General features: G+C 38.2%; 2 protein-coding genes across 12 annotated transcripts in view; one reads left to right on the forward strand and one right to left on the reverse strand.

Annotated features, from left to right (window-relative positions):
* Nucleotides 1–19829, reverse strand: part of SERAC1 (serine active site containing 1) — a 28034-nt gene extending 8205 nt beyond the window's left edge. The window contains exons 1-13 of one of the 5 annotated variants that reach the window (XM_007437464.3): nucleotides 19767–19829; nucleotides 18151–18242; nucleotides 15893–15929; nucleotides 14653–14789; nucleotides 13602–13691; nucleotides 12409–12540; nucleotides 10476–10597; nucleotides 9539–9667; nucleotides 7694–7807; nucleotides 6606–6768; nucleotides 5369–5519; nucleotides 3620–3761; nucleotides 687–787 (exon numbers count right to left, since the gene is read on the reverse strand). In XM_007437464.3, the coding sequence (XP_007437526.1) occupies nucleotides 687–787; nucleotides 3620–3761; nucleotides 5369–5519; nucleotides 6606–6768; nucleotides 7694–7807; nucleotides 9539–9667; nucleotides 10476–10597; nucleotides 12409–12540; nucleotides 13602–13691; nucleotides 14653–14789; nucleotides 15893–15929; nucleotides 18151–18242; nucleotides 19767–19774 (1418 nt within the window). In that variant the 5' untranslated portion in view covers nucleotides 19775–19829. The other 4 variants (XM_088142529.1, XM_088142534.1, XM_025172741.2 and 1 more) reach the window with 4 other exon arrangements.
* A 65-nt stretch (nucleotides 19830–19894) lies between these two features.
* GTF2H5 (general transcription factor IIH subunit 5) lies at nucleotides 19895–26687 on the forward strand. 7 transcript variants are annotated; one of them, XM_025172740.2, is made up of 4 exons: nucleotides 19927–20027; nucleotides 20508–20622; nucleotides 20931–20986; nucleotides 24852–26687. In XM_025172740.2, exons 3-4 carry the CDS (start codon nucleotides 20952–20954, stop codon nucleotides 25030–25032), a joined length of 216 nt encoding a protein of 71 aa, XP_025028508.1. In that variant the 5' UTR covers nucleotides 19927–20027; nucleotides 20508–20622; nucleotides 20931–20951; the 3' UTR covers nucleotides 25033–26687. The 7 variants fall into 7 exon arrangements, with proteins under 7 accessions (XP_007437529.1, XP_025028508.1, XP_007437527.1 ...); XM_025172738.2 differs by having other exon boundaries at nucleotides 19943–20105; XM_025172739.2 differs by having other exon boundaries at nucleotides 19949–20085.
* Nucleotides 26688–26887: the final 200 nt, after the last annotated feature.

A 26887-nucleotide genomic window follows, 5' to 3' on the forward strand; every position in this document is an offset into this window, starting at 1 on the left:
TATATCTTAGAACATGTCTTCTGGTATGCACTGGGGCTTTTGGTTATGTAAAATAGAATATTTAAAAGCCATGTCACAAACATGGAAATTAATGCATTCCAATGTATGTACTTATTGTAAACAGCTGTTTAATATCCCTTCAGGTTAGTAAGGATATCAAAGAAACTATTCCAAAGACTGAATTAACTCAGCAGCTATTATCCAAGTCAAATCTCCTTTTTTGGGGGACAGGGTAGCGATTTTTGTAGAAAGCAATCACATTAACTGGGACAAAAATCATTAATTTGGGAATATCAAGTCTCCCTGCATTTTCTTCAGGAAATGAAGAAATACTATCCTATGAGTGGTTGCATTAGAATACTGACATGGGTTTGACTAGCTCACTGTATTATAGGAATTCTGCCAAATGTGGTTTATTCAACTTAGTTAAACAAATCGTGGCTTAATGCAATGAATGAATCCAGCTAAAATGTTTTAAGACTGATCTTGATCAATTCTGGCAAGGCTTTTTTAGAGTTTACAGAATAGGATCAATCTGTTATTTTAATCAAATGCAGGTATGAATTTAGAGTGCTCACAACATAATAAATACCATAAGTATCATATTAACTGATGTCTAAAATATACAAGATGATGTGTTAAATAACATAACACTGTTTCAAGTTTCTACTCCCCCCATTCCTTACCTGTAGCTCTCTACAGGACATTTCGTTTTCCAGTCACTAAGGTGGGTATCATATTCCACAGATATAATTCTAAGTGATGGGCAGTCAGATGCTAACCAAGTCTAAATTTAGAATACACGAAAGCAAGGCAAAAACAATTGAATTCAGGTAAGTATTTATGTTTCAGGTAATGCAATGAAGACCAGCAACATATTTTCAAGCAAGATGAATGAATCAGAGGAACAAACTATATAATTCTGTAATTGAAGCTCATCTGAAGTAACTTGCTAGCGGTATCTATTGCCTTAATTTCAGCAACCCAGTATGGGTCTTATAAACCAACTATTGCGCCTTAAATCAATAAATATAGGGCCAAAGTTTTCATCTGATTCTCGGAGGGGGCCATGTTACTATCATTCTGACTGGTTGATCTCTACCAATTAATCAAAGCCTCTGCATTTGAATTTGTTAGCAGGCTGAACATATTTTAGAAAAGATCAGACTATCACTTATGACTTGTTACTTGTCTAACAGTGGCATAAAGCAGAAATTGAAGAGGTGATTCCTTTTCTGGATACAGATATAGGAAAAGGAAAAAAAATCTGCTTCATCAGGAGAGAATTTTGATGTACATGCATAGAAGCAAACAAGCAAAAGCCTGTTGTGCTGCTGATCACATGGGAGCCTCTGAATAAACAGCTGTTTGCATGAATGCTACTGTTATTTATACATAACAGAGGATAAAGTGGACCCCATATCGAGTTTTTATGGTTTTTAGTCCAGGCTGCCATGTTCTGTTTCATGTTTTTAACTGTTTTAATTATATATTTGAATACTGTAAGCCACCCAGAGTCTAGTACAGGTTACAATGGTAAATGGGACCGGGACTGCCATCACTAAGCAATGCGGTTGTAAAGCGCGACATCACGTGACCGCATCACTTAGCAACGGCAATCCCAGCAGTCCTGGTTGCTGTCATAACCCCAGGACTGTGTGGGTCGTTAAGCGGGAAGAGGCAGGAGTCCCAGGTAAGGAGTGGGGGGGAGGGAGTTCATGGGTGCCATAGGGGGCTGCCGTGGGCAGGCGCTAGAAAGCATGGGTGAGGGAGTGCTGCAGGTGGGTGCGCACTCCTGAGCACAAGCAGGCGGGGGGGGTTCTACGGAGTACAAGATCCCTGGGAACTCGTATTCTGGAGTGGGGTTCCTTGGGAGAAAAAGTGATGGGAGAAACTTATGGGAGCAGCTTGCAACCTTCCCTGCCAGCTTCCCCGTTGACTTTGCTTGAGGGAAGCTGGCAGGGAAGGTCGTAAATGGTGATCATGTGACCGTGGCTCACTGAGACTTTGTAATTGCAAGCTGAGTGCCCAAATGCCTGGATCGTGATCATGTGACTGTGGGGACACTGCGATGGCCACAACTTTGTGGACTGGTTGTAAGTCCCCCTTGTTCAGTCCTGTTGTCATTTTGAATGGTTGCTGAATGAGTGTTCACAACTTGAGGACTACCTATAATATAAATGACACAGGTGATATCAAGCTGGAGCAATTCAGAGACACTCCACCCCTGCTTACATTTTCACCATTTTTACTAATACCAGAATTGAACAAAAGTTGACTAAATCATAGCATCTATCATCTCCAAGGCAATATATACAAAGACTTTTTGCTAATATCTGAATACAGGTAGTCCTTGCTTACCAACCTCTCGTTCAAAGACTGTTCAAAGTTGCAATGGCACTGAATGAGTGGTACTTACTACTGGTCCTCAAAGTTCTGGCCATTACAAAGCACCCCCCATCATGGGATCTCAATCTGGGCACTTGGCAACCAGTTCACACTTACAGCTGTTGCAGTATCCCATGGTCACGTGATCGCCATTTGCAACCTTCCCTGTCTGCTTCCCACAGGCAAAGTCAATGGGGAAGCAGGCAGGGAAGATCACAAGTCACTCTGGTAAGTCCCCCGCACCAGCCTTTCTGCACATCGCGCCACATTCTCTCTCCTTCCCTTGGCCTCCCTGCACTCACATGGTCCTGCGTCCTCCTTCCCTCGCCTCCCTGCACTTTCACAGACCAGCTTCCTCCTTCCCTCAGCTTCCCTGCACTTGCACAGACCTCTGTCCTCCTTCCCTCAGCCTCCCTACACTTGCACAGACCACCGTCTTCCTTCCCTCGGCCACTGCACTGCAGTACCACCCTCTCTCAACTTGCACATGGTCTGTGCCAGGCCTCCCAGGGCCTCCCCCATCACCACGCGACACCCCCATGCTCCTTACCTGGGATTCCCGCTGTTTCCCGCTTAAGGACCCACGTGTCTCAGGGTTACAATGGCAACCAGGACTGCCTGGATTGTCGTCGCTAAGCAATGTAGTCATGTGACATCATGCTTTATGACTGCATCACTTAGTGATGGCAATCCTGGTTCCAACTGCCATTGTAACCCAAGGACTACCTGTGTTTTCATGAAGGAAGTTATTCATTAGCCAGAACCTGCCACAAAGACATAATGTCCACATTCCCCCTCTCCCATTTCTTTATTCTCCAGAGCAAAATTCCTGTTGCTAAATCTAACTCTAACCCACCATGTATCTGTGATAATTGTGAAGCATGGTATAATTCATCAGGATTCATGCTTGGGCCATAAACTGACATACTTAAAATGCAAGTGAAATTAACACTATGTGGTGTTGATTACAGTAATCACTCCTTACTCCCATCTTCTTCCAAGCAGGGAGAGAGCATTTTTATCCCCACAAACTTGGGAGGTAATTTAGAAAGGTAATCAGGGGAGTTTCAGGATACAGTAGGGCTTTGCTCACAGGTATCTCTGGTCCATGTTGAACGTCCAATTTAAATTAAACTTTAAGTGGAGATAATAAAATGCAATTATTTTTCCATATGTTTTGTTTTCTTTGCTAGGAAGCAAAAAACTACCAATGGTAGTTAATGACTCTTACTTTTGGCCAACATTCACTGTAGTCATCTTCTGCATCCACGTCTTTCTCGTCTACAGACTGCTCAAGGTCCTGTTGTCTCCATGTCTTAAATGCTGCTCCCAAAAGGCCATGAACAAAAAGGACATCAGCTTTAATGGACTCGCTGGTAGTGAAGAGAAGTCATAAAGAAGAATACATATTAATAAGAGCATCTAGGCAAGCATGCTGGTTGGGAATTCTGGGAATTGTAGTCTGTACATCTTAAAGTTGCCAAGATTGAAAAACACTGATCTAGGCAAAGAATTAACTATAAAATAAATACATGAAATGCTATCCTAGCCCCATTTAAATTACGAGTAATGGTAGAGACCAAAACTGATGGAATTATTCTGTTATAGCCTAGATTCTAGACCAGACTGAGGAACCAAAGCAAACTCATGTGTTGGCTGATGTCCCCTCATACCCCAGCCAGCCTTGGTGGCATCACTTAGCAGAGAAACCTCTCTCCTCCTTGAGCTAAATTCTATTTCTTCATCTTATGAGATGTAGTGGTCCATTACAAAAGTTCCTTCCAAAACCTCAGATATACTTTCTTTTCTCCTCTGCTCTTTTTTCAAGCTTTTTCTGCAGGCCCCTTTAGCTGCTCAGACTGTGGGTTTCTTGCTATCTATTGTCTGGAACTATTTTGTGCCCCTCTAGCCTTAGCAAGGTGTTAATCTTAGCTAAATTGACAACTTTCCCTTCCCTCAGTTACTAAATTACAAAGGTTTAACTGCCACAGTCACAAGACTATATGGACTAGGTTGGTCACAACATACTACTGTCATGAATGCTTAACTGTTACACATTACATATTATCACCCTAATTTTTGTTGTTCAGTCGTTGTGTCCGACTCTTCATGACCCCATGAATCATATCGCGCCAGGCTTTCCTGTCCTTCACTGCCTCCCTGAGTTTGCTCAGTTTCATGCTCATTGCTTCTATTATCCTAATGGTAGTGCACAATATTAGACTATAGGTAGTCCTCATTTAGCGACCACAATTGGGACTAGCAACTCAGTTGTTAAGCAAAGTGGTCGCTAAGTGAAACCTGACTGTGCTTATGATCTTACTTCAGCTTTCCCTTGCTTTACAGAAGCAAGGTCATAAATGTGAAGATTGATCATAAAGTTACTTTTTCATCACTGAGGTATCTGTGAACAATTGCTAAATGAGGCAGTCACTAAATAAGACTACCTATAGTATATTTATAATGCTTACCCCTGAAGCAAAAATCAAGCCAAAGCAATTTACATATGCTGACAAACACTTAAAGTTAATGAGATTAATGCAAAAGGTTTTATCCTACTTTTAAATTATTTTTTAAAATCTTTTCAATTATTTGATCCATGTTTTGCATACCAAGGGGTCACAATACTAGGTAAGGTTGAAAGACTTGCTGCCTAAAACTCGCAGCCAGGCAATGTTGTAAATCTGATTCAGTTTATGACAGTTTTCTACGTCTTCTCCTCCCACTCAGAATACAGTAGGGGGAAACACAGGAAGAAAAACTTCTCCCTGCATGAACAGATCCTCAGGCCAAATTGTTAATCTGCTGGAATACATGGTTACAACATCATTTGATTATTCATCAGTCAGTCTCTTGCAACTGGATGTGTGAATCGACTCCATTGGAAAGCTCTGGCTATATCAGCAGATCAAATCATGCTAAATCATGGTTTAGTGAGTTACAAAATAGGTTCATTGTGAACAACACAGAGCTTGCTTACTTGGTTCGATATTGTGGGTGTAAAATGTATACGCCATCTGGATACTTCTCTTGCACTGTTTCCCTGTCCAGATTAGCCAAGGCTCTTGCAGCATGGGAGGATTCCATGACGCGTGGAGACTTCATCATAGCCGCTAGTACAGAAACCCATCCTGGTGTTGAATTAAATAAAACATTTGTATCATTGATTGCTACCTACTCATATGCTTTATTAACTAAGGCATACTTAAATAAGTAATAAATATGTACGAAAGTAATATATACATAGACTACTTTTCAACACATTTTCTCTGGCAATTCTCTGCAAACTTATTACTTGTTAGCAACTGGAGGTCTGAAAATTTAATTTCTCATGCTCATATTTGAGGGTATGGTGTAAGACCGATTATAACCACTAATTCATGCAGCAAAATCAAGAAAGGGAGGGAGGGAGGGAGGGAGGGAGGGAGGGAGGGAGGGAGGGAGGAAGGAAGGAAGGAAGGAAGGAAGGAAGGAAGGAAGGAAGGAAGGAAGGAAGGAAGGAAGGAAGGAAGGAAGGAAGGAAGGAAGGAAGGAAGGAAGGAAGGAAGGAAAGATAGTTAACCATACCATGCCACCCTATGGGTAGAATGCATATTGTCTGCTCAAACATTCTGCTACCAAAAACCCTCCAGAAACGAACAGTCATCCTGTCCGGAAAATCTTTGTTTTAATCATTCATCAATTTGATTAATTAATTCCTTCCATTTTAGAGAGGAATGCTGAAAAGAGGAATGTACTGCTTCACAAACTGCAGAAAAGGAAGAGGCATCTGGATCATTTCCTTTTCCCCCAAATATGAATTCAATATACACCCTCAAATTTGGACTATACTCAACCAGTAAGAAAATATATTTGACTAACTATATAAATTGCCTGGAATATTAAATAATTAAATCCCATTTCTAAAGTATTGATTTCCAAAAAGAGAGCCAGTTGGGTCTACTGGTTAAGACACCAGGCTAGAAAGCAGGAGACTGTGAGTTCTAGTCCTGCCTTAGGCATGAAAGCCAGCTGGGTGACTTTGGGACAGTCACTCTCTCTCAGCCAACTCACAAGGAATATTAGGTATGTTCACTGCCATGAGTTATTTATAAAAATAATAAAGGTGAGATAAAAAAAAATCTAAAAAAAACCCTATAACTCTTACAAAGAAAAACCACCAGATCTCATATTTTAATCATTCTTTTCCAATTAACAACCAATTCATTTGCTGTTACCTGCACGTGTTATAGATGCATGAAGACGCTCATCTAGTGCCATATTTCCAATTATGTGAATGATGCTTCTTTGTATCTTAGGAGAATCTCTACGAAGGTGATACAATTTTTGCAAGAGTTGAAGTCCCCTGTTTGATTCAATTTTATTACAATGGCTAGGAATCTGAAATGGTACAGCAATTGCAGTAATGAGCTGCGCTTTGACAATATGCAAACCAAGTATAAAACTATATCATGCACAAAGAGTCATTTGTGGATTCAGAGCCTCCCAGAAATTGATGGAAAATAATACTGCCGTGCGATTTGGGGATAGGCCTGGCTGGGTTTTCATGGCAATGGCATTTCAGCAGCACCCACTGCCTGAATTGGCAAGACTGATGGCTGCTCCTGACTCCTGCTGACTCCTCTCTCTCTCTCTCCCTGTGCTATCTCCCCCACTAAATACCTTTCTGAGTTCTCAGAACAAGTTATTATGGCGAGAAAGAACACACAGACATGCTATGAAATGACATCCAAACTGGAAAGATCAGGAATTCTCAGTTTTGTTGCTTTTGGGGGGGGGGGGGTTGAATATTTATTACCCAGACACCAAAAGAAAATTAAAACTGACTTGAGAATGCCTATACTGCCTACATTAATTAACTACAATAAGCATAGGCAGCACAGTCCTAATTTCTCATAACATGACTAAGTAGAAGAGTACCTACAAATGTTACCATGTATCTTGGGTTTAAACAAGGCTTGAGCAGAGATTTTCTACTCATGCCTTCTACCCTGGATCTATGTGAGAAGGCTGCAATCTGCTGAGTTCAACTGTTTACAAAGTGGCAGCAAGTGTGGGTAGAGGCAGCATACAGAATAATTATCACTAAAAGTAATTGGTTTGATTAAAAGGACCATTTATTTAAACAAGAAGATATTTCTTTCATCTATTTTAAAATGAAAATCATATACTATTATTATGAAAAAAATATGAATCATTTTTGACCATATCGACAGCTTGTTTGCTCTGTTGAGATCCAGTGAGGGCTCCAGACCCACAGATTGAGAAAACCTGGGGTGGAGACTTGGGGTTTCTGCTACATTACCTTGGAATGTTCCACTAAAGCTTGCAAACAGAAGAGTTCCACTGTCTTTGCAGGTACGGTACTAAGACTTTCACAATATGGAAGCCCATTACCTCCAAAACACCATAAGCCTCCCTGGAACAAAAAGAAGTTGGAAATGAATTTCAAAACAATAGAGTGAACAATGTCAAAAGTTTGTTAACAACAACGTTTCTGTAACAATGTGTAGGGTTTTGCATTTTGCATCCGTGAGCTACATTGGGTGCCAGTTTGCTTCCAGGTCCAATTCAAGGTGTTCGTTATCACCTTTAAAGCCCTACATGGCATGGGTCCAGGGTACCTGAAAGACTGTCTCATCCCCGTTACATCAACCCATCCCACCTGGTCATGCAGAGAGGGCATGCTACGGACCCCGTCTGTAAGAGAATTTCATCTGATGGGGTCCAGGAGGCGAGAATTCTCTGCAGCAGCCCCTGCCCTTTGGAACACCCTTCCCCCAGAAGTGAGGTTGGCCCCCTCCCTTTTAGACTTCAGAAAAAAACTGAAGACCTGGTTCTGCCATTACGCATGGGGTGGGGATGGGAATAGATGGGAATAGTCAGTTTTGGGGTTGGCTGGTTCCCTAGTCTTACCTTTGACCAATATTATCTGGTCACAGGCTGAAATAATACCACCATCTCTTGGATTTTATTGTATTTAATACTTGTATTTTATATTTGTATTATTTATGTTTTTATTGATTTTAAATTGTTTTGTTGTGAACTGCCCAGAGTCCCTCCTTGTGAGGGAGTTGGGCAGTGATATAAATTTAATAAATAAATAAATAAATATTTTTTAAAATTAAGCATAAAGGGTACAGTATGCCCTCATGCAGTGTTTCTCAAGCTTGGGAACTTTAAGATGTGTGGACTTCAACTCCCAGAATTTCCCAGCCAGCATGAAACACTGAAACTAATGGATCAAAGGAAACAGGAGACCATGTCTCAGTTTCCAGGAAAGATGCTGCAACTTACTATTTTTCATAGCTAGACCAGGTAGAAGGTAGAAGCATCACCACCACAACCACCATTGGAGAGTTCTTGCTACTAAAATTACTTTCCAGGTAGCAGTTAAATTACTTAAGAAGGATATGAAATTTTATTTTTTTTAAAGAAACATTTTGTTATTCTGGAGGCAAAAAAAAAATTCCAGTAAGTAAATTCCAGTAAGAATTTTATTTTGCATTATCAGTCAACTTTTTTTTCTTCCTAGCTTTTTCCCATGGGTGCAGGATCCACTTTTTTTGGCTCAACCGAATGTTGATCCATTGGTTGCGACAGGAACTTATCAACCAGAGAGAGTGACTGGCCCAAAGTCACCCAGCCAGCTTTCATGCCTAAGGCTTTCATTATCAGCCAACTCAAGGAAATGATATAACTGTACCATGTAATCAGCTGGAAACAAGCAAATATTTATTAGCATCTTCTCATTCCTGCTGGCTCAGACCAATCCTCTAAATTAGGAACTTATTGGCAGACAGACTAGCCGTTGAACTGATTTCAATTTACTTGAAAAGTAAGTACCAGTACAAACCGAAGTGTAAAATTATGGTATCCAATATTTCATTTTCCACCTTCATATTTACTCCAAGACTATATCATTTTTTATATTGGGCATTTAATTGATTTATTTATTGGCTTTCTAGACCACCAAATCAAAAGTCCCAAGGCAGTGTGCAAAGTGAAGACATTGTAAAAATGCAGAATAAAACCAAAACCACAAATACAATGCATTAAGGGAGGAAACACACAAATGCACACAAATAGAATACCAATTCTTGGTACCTAGCTAATTGGAATGTTGAAATCTTAGGTTTCAAGAACATACCTTTTGGGCAGCTACAGTCTGGCTGCTTTCTCTCAAAGCTAATGAGGTAAAATACTGTACACACTGGTCAAGATCTGTTTGAGGCAAAGCTGCCATCAGCAGTCGAAGTTCATCTTCTAAGCAACAAGTCTGAAAGATGAAATCACAAACATTCCTATGACTCAATCTTGTTGCTGAATGACTCACATCAGAAGGCTAGGATTTGTCCATGTTTTTCTGGTATGAACCAGCATGAGTTTTAGTCTATAAAACTCCAGATTAGGGATGCAGTCCTTTTCTATTGAGTCCATATTCCTTCAGGGATAATCTGATTAGGGAAGTATGCCTAAGGTGGCAGGGCTGAAACCAGAGGAGGATACAGACATAGATTATCTTCCTAGCTTATTAACTGTCTGTCTGTCTACTTATCTAGCTATGTCTCTTTTTCTCAGACAGCAGGCTCTTGAGAAATATGAAGGATAATTCATATAGCAAACTGAGCTGCTTGCTTGAAAAGGGTATTTGAAATTAACTGAGGACTACATGATATCACAGGGAGGGATGAGCAACATGAGGCCCTCCACACCATGAGATTCTGTCGTCAACATTGAGTGGCAAAATGGCCAAATTTCAGTGGCACAATCTCAGGCCAATTTTGGCTGTTTTAGGCTAGGGCTGTGCTATACTTTGGAATCAGTTCAAAAGAGGTACTTTGGAAAGCAGCTGCAGTCACAGACAAGAACGGGGATTATATTTCAACTTGTTCCAGAGTATCTCTTCTGAATCAAATCCAAAGTATGGCACAGCCCTATTTTGGAGGGTTTTAAGAATGAGAATGGTAGAGTTTGCCTCCCGGAGTCTTTAACTCCTACCTTGGTTTACTCCCAGGCATTAACTTTCAAGTACCTATATGGAAGAAGCTGCTAGCTAAAGGTTACCCAGGTCTTATTATACATACATCCTTTGGTTTCAGTAAAAGATGAGGAGGCAGGAAAAATCGCAGATCAACATCTTTACTTCGAGCTAAAGCAATAGCAGTTCTCTGGTCGCTTGTTTGGGCTACAGTCCTGTACTGATAATCTGTACTGAAACAAATATAAAGTTAGGATTTCCACTAATCCGAAATATATTTTTATAAAAGCTATATAAACAGGCAATGCATTTTTGCAATTAAAAATGCAATGGGGATATGCTGTCTGTTTGGAAGGGACTACATATCTAGAGATGGCAAAACAAATCCCCAATTTTGCAGGACAAGGACAGCGGGGGGTGGGGGAGGGGGGATTCAGCTGCGATATTATTAACAAATCTATAACACCTGCAGTTTGTATTATAAAACAAATGTTGCCAGTTGAATCTCAAACTCATGTGGACAGCAACAGCATTCTTAAAGCACTGGATTCAAATAGGCAGTTTTTGATTTTGGTTTTCTTTTTTTACCATAGTTCAGTAAAATATTTGGGCCACAAACTGGACTATCATCAAGCACTGAAACAAATGGCAGAAATACCCCAATACTTTTCTTACTTTTGTTTACGTTTGTGGCTACATTAACTGAAGGAATATATGATCAAAAGGCTCAGGGGTTATACCAATCTCCTTCTAGAGGACTAACTTCAAGGACTAACTCTACACACTTCTTATGGCCTTAAAAGCAGGATTTCAGGACTGTTGAATGCATCTGCAGTCCAGGATTCTAATTAACAAAAATGAAATGTTGAGGCAACCATTGAAAATATACTAAAAAAAATGTTAAAGACTGCCAATTTAAGGTGGGTCATACCATGGTTTCATTTTACAGGTAGTCCCCAGTTTAAGAACGAATTCTGTTCCCAAGGTTTGTTCTTAAGTCAAATTTGTACGTAAGCTGGAACAGTATACAGTACTGTATAACTAGTATTGTGTAATTAACTCCAACCATTGTATATTTAGAGTCACCCGTTGGGGGGAGATGGGCGGCATATAAATTTAATAATAAATATATAAATAAGTTTAACTCAAATTTTGTTACAATAGGTTCCACTCTTAACTACTTAAGGGTCATCCTTAAACCAAGTGTTCTTAACCTGGGGACCTGTATTTATGATTTTAAAAGTCAGGAGGCAGAAAAAAGTCAGGAAACAGAAAAGAAGACTGACTGTTCTGTTACATGTACAATCCTATATACACACATTGAAAGCAGGTGCCACTGAACTGAACAGAACTAACCTCTGAGTAAGCATGCATAGGATTGCCATCTACAGGGATAAAGTGGATCACATAGAATCCTAGGGTTAGAAGGGACCTTGGAGATTTTCTAGTCCAACCCCCTGCCCAGGGTAGGAATCCTCAGATCATCTCAGACAAATGGCTATCTGGTTTTTCCTTGAAAACCTCCAGTGATGGAGCACCCACAACGTCAGGAGGTAGGCTATCCCATTGCTTAATAGCTCTCACAGTCAGGAAACTCTACCTTAGTTCAAGTTTGGATCTCTCACTGTAAAACTCCCACCTGTTGGTTCTTGCTGAAGTAGATGTCAGAAGTGAAAGGACTGTAGATTACTGTTTTAAAATAACTGAATTTCCAGTTACTATCAAATGTTAGCCCACACCCTAATCCAAATTTGATGTTGCTAAGAATTTCAGACTAAAAAACTACATAAAAATAAATCTGATTAAGAAAGCAAACAAAGAAACAAACACCTTGAGGGTCCTAAGCACGGAAAGGTTTTCCAATGCAAGTTCCATTAAAATGAATAGGTTCTTGTACTGTTCCAATTTAGTATATGGGGCTTTTATAAGAAAGTTTTCTGATAGCTTGTGCTATCCATTGGCTATTCTTTTCATAGTACTACGTAAGAGATAATAGCCAACTGCAAGAACTCTGCAGCTATCTTAATAGATACCATTACCATGCCAGTAACGATTGGAGGCCAATTCCTGTACAGCTTGTAATCGGACCATTTTATCATTTGATTGACTTCTTTTCACAAGCAGCCTCAAGGCAAAATCCCGCTCTTCTGCATCAAGTGTACTGAAGTGCTCTTTACCAAACATAAAACAGGATAAGATTGTTTGGTTACTTTATTTTCATCTTCATATTATCAACAATAAGTAAAGATAATATTTTTTTAGACTAACATTTTAAACCATGCTATTTCCTGGATCCACAATTAGGTGACAACACCTAATTGTCCTTGGCTAATCCAAAAAGCTAAGCAGAATCGGATCTGGTAAACTCTTGGGTGATACACCTCCAGAGAGTACAAGAGCTACAGGCAAGACTCAATTAATAAAAAAAAACTCCTAGAGTAAGGCAATGGCAAACAACTTCTGTAAAGTTGTCAAGAAAACTATATATCGATATCAAGTTTGACTTATAAATGATTGACCATTCAATTGAATGGAATGCTTTGAATTTGGGAACAGAAGTTTAGTGGCCATAACCAATGAATAGGACTTGACACTGCACATAGACTGTAAAACAAGAAGACATATGGAATTATATTTAAGTATTTGAAAGCCATTTTTGCATCCCAATGGGAACACTCTGGGTCCCAGAGTAGGAAGCAGTCATTTAGGCCCTCAAGTTAACACCTGTTCAGTACAGGAATCCAAATTAAAACTTCCCTGCCAGATGGCAGTCAAGTCTCTGCTTGAACGCATCCACTGAAGCACGTTACTTCACAGAATAATTGGCTCCACTGTTCAATTGCTCTCACTGTTGCACTGATTTCAAACCTAAATCTCTGAACTGAACACTTACAATATATTTGATAAAAAGGCAATTGACTTAAGGATAATAAAGTATTTAAGCATAACTAGCATATTCAGAGGCAATTCCAAAAACTAAGTCACTCTTCCAGATAACAAATTTGGCTTTTTAGCCAGATCACGGCAGCTCTGCATCTTAGTTAGATATGTAACAGGCAGAAACCTTTTGATTTCCCAAGATGCAGAAACAGTTGGGTGGGGGGGGAGCTATGTCTGTTTAGTTTCTGCATGGTATGGAACTGTTAAAGGTATAGAGCTTCTGCTATTAAAAAATGAGTTTTAGATTACAGCAAGTTGGCAATTACATTCCTAAAGCTTTTACCAAACCTACCATCAAAGGGCTTTCGAAAAATTCGAGCATTCATTTCTAGAATTTTCCTGGCTGCTCTGTGAAGCTTCTTTCTCACTTGATATATAACTCCTACAAAAGCAATGGAGATTTTATTTTGGTCAAATAATATATTGTCAGTCCTACAAGGTAGACCAGAACAGGAAACCGATTCCACAGGAAGACTAGAACTATATTTTATTGAGATAGCCTATAGTAACCAACCTTGAAAGTCTGCTTGTACTTCCCTCCCTCTAATACCCCAGCAAGTTAGGGAAGAGTCAGCCTAAGTCCCTTCTGAATATTGTACTACCTCCCTTCCCAGGACTGAAGGATGTTTCTGTCCTTTTTGTTTATACAACAGTTTCTGAATATGTGCTTCAAGGCTATTTCCTTGGCTGTCTACATATATAAAGGTCTCCTGTTAGATTCAGCAGAGAGAGAATGTCACTTGTATTCTTCTTCATATTGCAGCCTCACCTCCCAGATAAAACCTTGGGACTCTGATTGGGAAAAGATGCACCACCCGCCAAGAAAGCAGCATTACTGATACCAAACTAACTACTGATCACAAACTTAGGGTGAAGTGTTGACTTGCTCTCAGATACGTCTGAGGCTTGTTGGGATTTGGCTGTTTGTGGCAATAGGAGAGGGATATAACATCACCAAATCAAGCTTATGATATGGGTGGCCATACTCTAGTAAAAGACACAATTAGGAGAGAAAATAATTACTCAACTGGATTTAAAAAGAATATAGATAATATCCTGGTCCCAGCAGAGTAAATTTCTAATAGAAGACAATATAAGAAAATGAGAAAAAATGAGAATGAGAAAAAAATGAGAAAAATATTCTTACAAGGAAAAAAAGAGAAAATCTCGTACATTTCTAATAGAAGAAAATGTGAGTAAATTTCTTCCATAATCTCCATAGTGCAATGTTCTTCCTTAAGCATCAGGATGAACATATTGTTCTAATTCTTCTTTAGTATTTCCTATATTCAAGTTGTGTTTCTAATTCCTTCTGCTTTCAGCAACAACCTGGTTTTTCTTACCTTGGTAGTCATTTTGATCTAAAGAAACTGTTTGTAAGTATATGTAGGATTTCAGTTTTTCTTGTTGTACCACTTGGGTATCAAAAGTGAATAATTTCCTTAAAGTCAGAACTTCATAAGTAGCAAAGATACAACCACTTAAAAAAAAAAAGGAGATAGGTATCAGTGTAAGCATTAAGGTACAAATTTAAAGCTGATCTCAGGTAGAAAGTGAACCTATCTCTTTGTACAGTTTTCTTAATGTTTAACTTCTGGTCCAAGCCTGGCAATTCTTGTCCATGGTTTTATCAGCTCAAGAACCGGTGTTCCTTTCTCACTTTTGGTGGGGAAAATATGGAGTACTACATATGCTTGAACTCCTGACGAAAAAGAGCATATAAGTCTAACAAACAAGAAGAATGCCCATTCGCTTCCTCTTGCCCACTTTTTTCTCTCTCCCTCTCTCATAAGCAGAACTCTCTTGATTCCTCCTTGACATCCAAACTAGGTAAAATTTCTTCCAAATCAGGATATGTTTATGGGATAGACTATGGCTAGAAGGGAGCAAAGCAATAAATCATGCAGAGATGCAGCAGGAAGAGTATTTCAGATCAGCACAAGTCACTAAATTATAATGTCACAATTTTTATTGCTTTACAAGAAAAGGTAACACAATTAATAAATATGCGAACTGAGCATGAAACAAAATCTGCTTCTAAATGTCAATTTAAAATAAGGAAAGGCAAAATTTGTTTGTGGATTAGAAACCAAGTAGAAAGCCACAAAAGGAAAAAAAGAAAAGAAAAGGCCTAGATCAACGGTTTTTCAGCGCTCACAAATTCTAAAGTAAGTTCTCAGGAATGATTAATTCATGGGGCTCATATTTAAGGGCCCAAATTTTAAATAATAAAATAATGCAGGAATTGACTATTTGTTATTATAAGACTATGCAACATGTTAAATTGCATAGTATTATAATAACAAGTCACCCCACAGTGAGATGGGCGGTGACAAATTTGAAATATAAATAAATAAATAGACAAACAAATAAATAAATAAATATCATATTTAATTCTGAAGCAGCATTCAGTGCCAGATAATATTGCCAACTATACTATATACACAACATTTAAACACAGTAAGAGTTACAGCATACTATACATATTCACAACAGCTGAAAAAAAAATACATTTCACATACACACTATTATACTTCAGTTTTATTCTAAAGACAAAATTGATGATTGCTAATTAAAACTTACCCCAGAATAAGTGAGCCAGTTAACTTCGCAATTTTTCCTTAAAAATTAAAAACTTAGTATCACTGCATATGCAAAATGGATGTTTTTAGTATAAACATTACATCAGTAATGACAAGTTATATACAGAGGTATCTTTAGTTAGTTTATACTTAGGGTAAAAGGACTTAGTTTATATTAAAATCAATACGGGAGTCCATTTAATTTCTAATTTAAGTATTATTTATTTATTTATTTATTAACATATTTTATGCCAACACAATCAAAAAAGATTCTTGGTGGCTCACAAAAAAAAATAATGAAATATAAAAAAGCCCCATGCAAAAATAAAAACACAACAATGCTATAATAATACGAAGAGAAGAAAAAGATGGTAACATCAAATCAAAGCAAATCAGGGAAAGGCTCTACAAAAGAGTTGAGTCCTTAACAGCTTGAGGAAAATCAGCAAAGAGGGAACCAGCCTGATATCCATAATGCCCGTGCTGCAACAGAAAAGCAGCGTCTCCTTGCCTCAGTCCCCCCCAACTTCCTGAAAATGTGGGATGTACAACAGTTTCTCTGCTATAGCTAGTTGATTGGGCCGAAGCTGGCTGGAGAAGGCAGACCCGAAGGTATCCAGGTGCCAAGCCATGAAGGGCTTTATAGATCAAAACCAGCACCTTAAACTGGACCCCAAAATCAACTGGTAACCAATGTAGGGTCCACAAAACCATAGTTATGTGCTCCCAATGTTGAGAGCCTGAAAGGATACAGTTTTTGAATATTCTTTAATGACAGCCTCAAATAGAGTGCTAGATAGGCAGCATAGTCTAGGTAGACTAAGTGGTGCTAAGATGATGAGTTACTCTTATCAAGCCTTTCTGCCTCAGGTAAGGTCACAACTAATAAATTTAGTAGTAATTTAATTAACTAATTCCTTCTCAAGGTTATGCAAAGCTAAGTCCCACTTTGTTCTATGGAGCAAGTTGCAATTCTGTGAATATAGGTCCAACCACTTAAAACAGGCACAAGAAATATTTTCTAGTTGGGAGTATACCCACCCAACTTGATGGGATTATTTCTGAGAAACATGCTTCAGATCAGAACACTCAGTTTGGTAAACTAACCTGGCAACAAAGCTCGAGTTGTGAATTTAGTAGAATTTACTTCTGAATAAACTTGTACAAGATTAGATTCACAACACTGGTTTGCTTCCATTAGCAGAAACTGATCCTTTTATGTATGTATGATCCTCCTACCATCATCCTGAAAAGTTTTAAATTATGGAATACTTATCACTGGGTTCATAAAATATTCTTATTCTAAACAGATTCCATCACTGGAAATTATAGTCTCATCAATACAACTTGATCTGAAAATCAAATTAACTTAATTCTTACAGATGACCTAATGAACATTGTTCAAATTTTTCTCAGACGGTTATTATTTAATATTATGTGCTGGGAATGTAAGCATGTTCAATATTGCATTTAGAAAAATATTTAATCCATTCTTAAATATGGCTTAAATACTTATGATTTAGAACAATGTAACTAAGGTCCTGCTCAAAGACCAAATTTCTATCATGGGTGAATGTACAATGTACAATACAATGAATATGACAATGAAATAGTTTTTATGTTTATATTTCCAATGGTGCTTATATTTCCTTTTACAGAAAATAGAAAAACATTCCATAAATCAAAAGTTCCTCAGCAATCCTATGGAATGGTGATAAATATTTCTCCAAAGGCTGCTATCCTAACTATCTCTAGGGAAGAATATAATTTCCACCCGTTATGGACTTTTTGCATAAAAAAGAAAATGAATGTATGGTTTATGGTTTTGATGATTAAACAGGCTAGAATATAGAAAGAAGAGAGTGATGATGTAACTTTAGAGAGAGAGGTTAAAATATAATTGTACTTATAGATGCTTGAAGAAGATCAGAAGCAACTGCTTTATATCTTTCTTTATATTGTACCTTTTTTCTTTTTTTCTTTTTTTCTACTTTTCTTCAACTTTTTTCTTTTTGCACTTTTAGCTTTTTCTTCTATTTCTCCCTTTCTCTTTCTTCTTTTTTGTTCTATTTTAGTTTGTATTAGTTCTTATTGTTGTTAAAACTCAAATATATATATATATATATGTATTCCCCCCTGCCCCCCCCAGATAGGCAAAGAAGAGATGTAAAGCCAAGCTTCAAATGATCAACCTACCTGGGAAATCATTCAAGTAAAATAACGATAGAGTCAGACTTGTAAATACAGAATTGCACTTACTGATATCTTTCCATGATTGATCAACTTTCCATGATGAACCTAAAGTTCCTATCTTTCTATAGCAAACCACACAATAAGCAGCCAGAGATATTCTGTAAAGGTACAAAAAACTGATTTAGCACATCAACAGGATTTTTTAAAATCGTTCCATCTATTAGTTATTACCTAATCTAATACAGAGGGAGCATAGTGTTCTTTCCAAAAATATATATTGCAAGTTTAGTTCATGGAAATGAATTTCATGATGGTAAAAACAAACTTCCAGTACTCTTTCAATGGAATGAAGAATTATATCACTTTCTAAACTTTCCCTTCTGAATTTAATGAGAGGTGCAACTTGTTTTACAATCCAAAATAATATATTTGCTTTATTTCTTTACAAGGTAACTATTCTGGGTGTCCATCTACACTGGGAGAGGTTCAGAGACACAATGGGCAATCCACTGAAATCTAGTAAATTTGCTGCAAATCTACAGCAGATTGTAACTATAGCAAATTATTGGATCTCAATGATTTTCAGTGCAGAGATTCAGAATAAGGAGAGTAACAGAGGCCAATCAAGCTGTTTTTGGGAAGGTGTTCCACAGATGTGATGTTGTTAAAAAAAATTTAATCCTGTTTCTTCCTGTTGTATTGCTGACTAATGCAGCCAATACTTTGCTGCTTATTCCATGGTTAACTTGACCAGTTTACTCAATTAGCTCAATTCTGGGAGTTTGCATGATACACTTCACATTAGTTAGTTTTGCTCAATATCCTAGAGTAAAATAAGGCCAGCTAGTCTGTAGTTCAGTAACCACAGAGAAGAATATGCAGATTTTTAGTAAAAATCTACATGTTTGAATAGACCTGGGTGTTTTTATAAGTGACTCAGTCAAAATACCTGAACTGTGCCATATATGAATATTACATGTAAGATAGACAAAGTATTTAAACCGACTGCATGTTCTAACAGGTTTTTTTTTCATACACAGTACAGCCATGGGACCATAAAAACACATGGCAATTGGTTAGCAAATGAAGCTTTGTTTGTGAAAATGCCATCTGACTTCATGGAAAACAACAAAACTGCCTGAACATTTCAGTTTTGCAGTGATTTGTAGCTCAAGCCTTCTAAACCTGATTAACTGCCTTGTAGATGTTTGTGAGAACAGATCCAAGAGTGTGGGAGAGGTGACTAATTTCATGCATTGGATAACATCATTCACTAGAAAAAAAATATTTTATTCAGGAAAGAAAACAACTGCATTATCTCCTACACACTTTGAAATAAAACATGCTCAAGATTGCAACAGCCCTGCCGAATGTGAGGCAGTTTACTCTTTGCAATTTTCAAACAGCATAGAAATGCCTCATATTAAGGGTGCGGCACAGTGATAGGGTATGCTCTAGGCAGACAGTAACAGTTAAACACAGTTTATGGATCGAGTCAAGTCTATCATTGCTGATTACAGCTATCATTATACAATGGACAAAAGAGTTAGACGAGCTCCTCCGCAATATTACTTCATATTCAGGGATTTCTCCGGCCAGGCAAGGCTGTTCTCCAGCCCCGACTTCACGACCACGCACCAGGTTGGCCCAAACCACCGCTCTCCTCCTGCCCCCTCCCCTACCTGCCCATCTCGGCTCCCAGTCCCACTGTCAACGACGAAGCCTTTCCATACCGCCCACGCTCTGACGCCAGCGTGACCCACGTAACCACCCCCCCAGCGCGCCGCCCTCAGGAGCCAACCAATTCAAAGCCAACAGAAGAAAGGCGCTTGCGCGGTTGTGGATCTTACTTCCGAGTCGGCGCTTCTTCCGTTCCCACTTCTTCCGGTCGGGGGACGGGAGTATTCCGGTGTGTTCGTCGCCAAGGCAACATTGCTCGACGGGTGAAGCAAAGCCCTGTGTTTTGTTTTGTTTTGTTTTGTTTTTCTACGTTGCTCTGAGGTGTTTTTTTTTCTTGGAAGGTCTTTCTCTTTCTTTCTCAATTTCTCCCTCGTTTACCACGCGTAATCCCTGGCGTCTCTGGCATTACGGGTTGCCTTTCTGCAGGGCAAGCTGCCGTCATGTGTTGCGAACCCTATGCAGCGTAAATAGTTACAGCTACTCTCTTTCAGCTTAGTTTTATCCAGAGTTGTTGCAGTGTAAACCCCATCAATCTGGCCGAGGATGGTGGGAACTGTATTTGCAACCTACCAGGAAGATACTGATAGTAGGGCTACCAGTTGCTTTGGTAAACCACCACCATGCGCCCTCCTCCCCTCGTTGGCCTGAATTAGGCTTCTCCAGTTAAGGATTAGGGTCACCAGATCTGGGGTGTAAAAATCTGTCTATGAGAGAGTGTTATCTATCTCTTTATTGCCATCTAGGGTCCTCAAAATTGTTGAGCCGGGATCAAAAATCTCCAAAACACATATAAAGTGACTTTGACTTTGAAGGTGGATCTGGTTCTAGACAGATACTATAATAAACAACTAATTATTGGTAGGTTGGTTATTGGTAGGGCTTTTCCTTATTTTTTTTTTTAAAATATTGGAATGTATTAAAATATCAAAATGCATTCAGAATTGTAATAACCTTGAATGTAATTGATTACTTATTAATAGTATGTTAATTAACTGTGCAGGCCTATGCTTGTTTACTTGAAAATCAGTAAACCTGGATTCAGCTAACCTTTTGCTCAAGTGAACTGTGTAGGATAGAAGCTTAACCATCATGAAAATTGTGTTAATTTTGTTCAGTTTAAGATTGTATCATTTTCTACAAATAGTTTTCTCCATTTCATGTTTTAGGAATCTGAGATTGTGAGGAAGATGGTGAATGTTTTGAAAGGAATACTTATAGAATGGTAAGCAACAGTATATTGGTAATGCAAGTCCTACTCCAGGCATGTATGAAGTCTAGTAGCATGAGCAAGAAATGTTTATGTTGTGACATGGTTACAAGAAACAGTGAGTTCTGGTTGTAATCAGCAAGTGAAATAGCAAAAATAACACTGTTATTTTAAAGGAACACAGTGTTACTGAAATATGACACTGTATTATTCATGTAACCTGTAAACTATGAATATTTGGTGTGCTTGTTTCATATTATAAAGATGGGGATTATTCTGCCAACAGCCTCATTTATCCTCTATTCTGATTGTTATAGTTAAAGTAGATTTAAACTGGCTTAAGTAGCTTGTCAATATTACCCTTACCTCCAATTTCTAATTATTATACTTGTTGTCAGTTGTTTAAATTCCAGATTGTAAAGAGTCCATTCAACCTGGACAGATTGGGCTGAAACAGCAGTTACTGTCTTCTGCTAGTATTTGCTCCCACTACCATCTGTCTCCTTCCTCCTGCAAGTGGAATTATAGAAACAAGGCGAAAAGGGGGAGATACTTTCCCCTTTTTGTATTCTGAGTAATGCAAGGGCAGTTTAAGACTAATATTAATTTGGAGGATCCTAGGCCTCCTGAGTATTTTACCAGATTAGAACCGCAAAGACATGGTTCTAAAATACCAAATCCAGGCTACAGAAATCCAGATGATCACTGGATGGTAGGATAAAATTAAGGGTTTTATACATCTCTTTGCTGCATCTAGTGGTCATCTGGATTTTTGTAGCCCTGTTTAGGGTTTATTAAGAACACACAGCAGCAAAGAAAAACATGGATGGGTGCTAGGTTTTTAAAAAGGGATTAACCTTCAGAAAGAGCAGTGTGTACATAGAAATAATGGGAAGGCCCAACTAAGATGGAAGTTAAATTCAGAGAAAAAATTGCTTTGAAGGAAACTAGAAACAGGCACTTGCCTTCAGCACAATTAAATAAAACCACCTCCTAATGCAATTCTATCTAGTTACTCACCATACCTAGAAACCTATGTGGGTTAGTTTTTTTCATGAGTACTGGAAAATTTCACTCCACAACTTGGATGGGGGGCTTACATTCCTTACTTTCTTACAGCCAGCTGCTATAAGACTCCAGCAAACTTCTCCTTAGTATTTAACTTCAAAGTAAGGGAAATTGTTTTGGCTCAAAGATTTGGCCAACCAGCCCTTTAATCTACTAGAGATAGAAAGAATTGTGTACAGGACAGTTGTGGATGTATTCTGAGAAACTCTAGCAGTTTGTGCTACTCTGTGGCTGTGACACAAAATGAAGATATTTCTTAGATTAGTGGCTGTGAAAAGAATTCGAAAGAGGTATTTCACAAAATGCATTAGGACAAACTGCGCTTTTCTTTGAAGTATATAGCAGTTATTTGTGTGTGCATGTACAAGTAGTGTTTCTTCTGGGACCATAAATGAAGTGGCTATGCATACACACACATGCAGAGACAAAAAGGGACAGCTTTCAAAACAACCATGCGAGCCTTGTTAAGGGTGCAGCTGCGTTCTTTGATGAAAGAAAGAAGAAACACTTTGAAAGATTTGTTCACACTAATATACTTTTCAAAGCACCTGTTTCAAATTCTTTGCAGAGTCCTAATGTTTAGTTATCATTTGTCCAAATGTTTAATATGGAAGAATTGTATCCTTCCTCAGAATCTCTTCCAGATTGGGAAATGTTATCAGAAAAAGGTATCTATTCTGAATGGATCCTATGTTGAAAAGTCAGTCTATTTGAGCATCTGTTTCTAAATTTAACTTCTTTTTTGATTAGGTAAGATCTGTTTTTATGTTGGTGACTGTCACAGCACAATCCTGTGGATTGAATAAATAAGATAAATCAGATAATCTTTTCTAATCTGTTGTTTTGGTCTAGTTTCAGAAATGAAGGTGACAAAGTCGCTATAGTGAATGAATTGTGCTATGAAAGGGACAATTGGAACATAGCCCTTTGGTTCTTCTAGCGTACATAGTGCCATTTGATAATCATGTGTGTCTTGCAAGGATTGGGATTCTAGTATTAAACAAACCCCAGCTGTTCCTGAAGGGTAGAATCCTGATGATATTATTTGTTGGCATTTCTCCCTGGTTTATGGCCATTGGGATCTGCAAGATTGTTTTGTGCTTTATAATACAGGTAGTCCTCAATTAACGACCACTCAGTTACAGTGGTGCTGAATGAGTGGTACTTACAACTGGTCCTCAAAGGGCCATCCCAGCACCCCCGTGGTCATGTGATTGTGATCTGGGTGCTTGGCAACCAGCTCGCACTTATGACAGTTGCAGCATCCCACAGTCATGTGATCATCATTTGTGGCCTTCCTTGCCAGCTTCCCACAAGCAAAGTCAATGGGAAAGCCAGCCTGGAAGGTCGCAAATTGCTCTGGAAATGTCTCCCACACCCTGCAGCAGCCACCCCAAGCCCCACCGCACTCCCTCCCTCACCTGGCAGCAGCCACTTGCCTGCCTGCTGGTTTGCGTGCAAGCCACTTGGGACTTACAACTTCCTGTTGGCTTCCCCACTGACTTTGCTTGTAGAAAGCTGGCAGGAAGTTGCAAGGAGGTCCTTGCTTAATGACTCGCAAACCTCACTTAACAACAGCAATGGGGACTGCTGGGATTGCCATTGCAAGTGATGTGGTCACATGATGTCGCATTTTACAACCGCATCACTTAGCAACAGAAATTCCAGTCCCAATTACCATCGTTAATTGAGGACTACCTGTATTTAAGTTTTACATGAAACTGTTGGAAGTAGTCATTCAGAGACTGGGCTATAAAGTCATCATTATGCATATGATATTTGTATATATGATCTTAAGCACATAGTGAAAACCACAGCTACTGTTTATCTGGATGAAACATCTGGTTTGAACATAATCCCAACAATTTGCACTTAATTCAAATAGTCTGGACATACTCATATTATTTGATTGTGGTTTAATGGTTCAGCCTGTCTTGGACAAGGTTGCACTCCTTAAAACATGACTTTTGAAGTTTCCAGTGCTCCTTGGCTTGAATCCTCCTGCTGGAATATATTAATGAGAAGGTGCACTATTTTCTGATCTTCGCTTTTCTGACCTTGTACTTAAGATTTTACTTGATGACAGGACCTTGTTACAATTATTCATGGCCTAAATACATCCTAGGTAGAATGTTAGGCTATATGCAGAGCTACCCTTGAAAAGTATTCAGAAATTGCAGTGACTGCAAAATGTATGGACTAAAGTAAGGTAAGCAGAACATATTGTACCTATTTTACTAAATTCACATCAGTTGTCAGTCTCTTACTGTGACTAATTTAATTTAACCTTCACTATACCTATGTAAGATAGTATTGTTAAGATTCCCAGGGACCAAAACTGTTCCTGGGAATCTTAACAATACTATCTTGCATAGGTTATCTCAGTGTATTTTGTCATATGAACATTTGCTGTGAATTTTTCATCTGCCTAAGGCATAGCAGATGTCTTTTGAAATATGATAGCTATCTATGAAATGTCTTCCCAGTTGAATCTTGCCAATATCCATATTATATAGCTTTGGATGTTTGATCAGGGTTGGCTATTTGGGAGAACATTGAAAATACTTTATCTTCTTAACATACTAGGGTAGTTTTCATTTTTCTATTTCATCATATAGTTTCTATGTTTTATGAATTTCTGTTTGGTTACTTTATAAAGTTTATGACATTTAATGTATTTCATAATGTGGTTTTATTATATATATTGATATTAGCATTGTAATTATTGTAGCTCAAATATTCCAGAAGTATATAAACTTAATTCATTGAAGTGTTATGTGAGATTGCCATTATTTTATCCTTGTCCCCACAGTGACCCAGCCATGAAGCAATTCCTGCTGTACCTGGATGAATCAAATGCCCTGGGAAAGAAGTTCATCATACAAGACTTAGATGAAACACATGTCTTTGTGTTGGCTGAAATGGTTAACTGCTTGCAAGAGAGAGTTGGAGAGTTAATGGACCAGAACTCTTTTCCTATTACACAGAAATAAAAAGTGGGGCTGGATCTGGATACACATGGAACTGAAAGCCTGTAAATTTTTCTGAAAATTAATTTAAGGCAGATTGAATAATAGCCACTATAATAAGTGAGCTATGCGCACGCACACACATATCAAGAATTCTCTTTTATCGTTTTCAGTTTCATCCTGACTTAAAAATATAATTGTGATAATAGCTAATGAAGTGTTTGCCAGTGCAAATGATTTTAGGATTTGATAGTTTGAGATTCTTAGGATCTTCTGTGCAGAGGTGGGTGGAATGGTGATATTGATGTTCAGTTACTCTCTGTAATTCTCCTTTATAGAGAAAGCCACCTTAAAACATACAGGATATATGTTTTTAATAGAATGTGAAGGAGTTGTTTTTTACATTTCCAAGGGAGACTATAAATTTTGTAATTTGATTGCTTTTGAAAAGCATACGTTAATGTGCATGCTACATGGTGCTGAATAACTTTAAATTGTTTTATAACCTAGTCTTTTTTTATTCAGGTTAGTATATTTCACTAGGTTCAGTGAGATTTACTCCTGAATTAATGTGTATAGGAGTCAGTTCAATTCAGTTTATTCAATGTAGGCATCTCCCCATTCCAGATTGACTCTTGGCTGCTCACAGTAAAACAAGACAAAGTAATACAATAAAGAGAACAAGATGGCAAATCAACAACCCCTACACATACAAACATAGCCAACAGGCCCCCACCACACCACCTCAGCCCAAGGCCTGGAGAACAGAAAGATTTTAAAGGCTTGTTGGAATGTCAACAGTGTGGGAGCCATGCCTTTGGGGGAAGCTGATTCCAGGATGGCAGCTAGTGTATCATTTTCAACTGAGCTTTATTTTTAAGTTTCCAGCTATTTCCTGTTCAACATTGTATATCATTACTATAAACCGTCTTGAATAAAAATTACTAATTTTAAAACATTCATCAATGTATGACTATTCAGACGTGCAGTACCATCATATGTATGTTTATTCTAAGGTCCTACTGTGTTCACTATGTCAATCTCATTTCACTATTCATGAAATAATACTTCTAAGTAAATTTCCACATGTTTGGATTGGAGATACATAAATGGCTATTGGTTTGGAACCAGGCTGAAAGTCGCCAGAACAATCTACAGAAATTGCTGTCCTCCCCCTAGCAAGAACATACATTCATAGAAAACTAGCTTCACCTCTATCTTTGTAAATGGTTAGGAACCACAAGGGTATTTTGTGTAGCCTTTTAAAAGTTTAAGTAGTTTTCCAAAAGCATTTATGTCAACATATGTACTGGTTGAAATTTTTAATATTTTACTACATACTCTGTTCATGCAGGTGTTAATTTACTAATACATTAAGCATGTTGTTTTCTCTTTCAATCCCAAAGGTGAAATAGAAAATATATATTTGTGACATGCAGAAAAGTGTTAAATAATCAAAATTGTACTTGAAGATACATTAATTCTAGACAGATGTAAAAATAGACTTCTAATATTTAAAAGTGTCCATGGCCCATAATAATTGAATAACATTTGCAGCAAAGATAAAAAAGATACTTGTCAAAGAGCTATACTGTAACTTTGCATAGTTTTTTGTTAATAAATGTCAGGATGTTCAAAAGGTGTATACTCATGTTATAAAATTTATCTTTAACCCTTTGTTTCCCTATCTCACCTTCTTCTCTATTAGTTTTTGGCACATCTGAATGGAGTGTGGTGTAGTGGTTAAAATGCTGGACTAGATATGGGATACCCAGGTTAAAAACCCCCCTCAGCCATGCAAGTTGGTTGGGTAGCTCCAATAAGGGAAACATTCACAACCTGCAGCATAAGAGTCACTTGCAACCTGTCCCCAGCAGAA

This window comes from Python bivittatus, unplaced genomic scaffold (assembly GCF_059951505.1).
Source record: "Python bivittatus isolate LINGU-HERP-01145 unplaced genomic scaffold, Pbiv_v1 ctg000020_np1212, whole genome shotgun sequence".
Lineage (NCBI taxonomy): Eukaryota > Metazoa > Chordata > Lepidosauria > Squamata > Pythonidae > Python > Python bivittatus.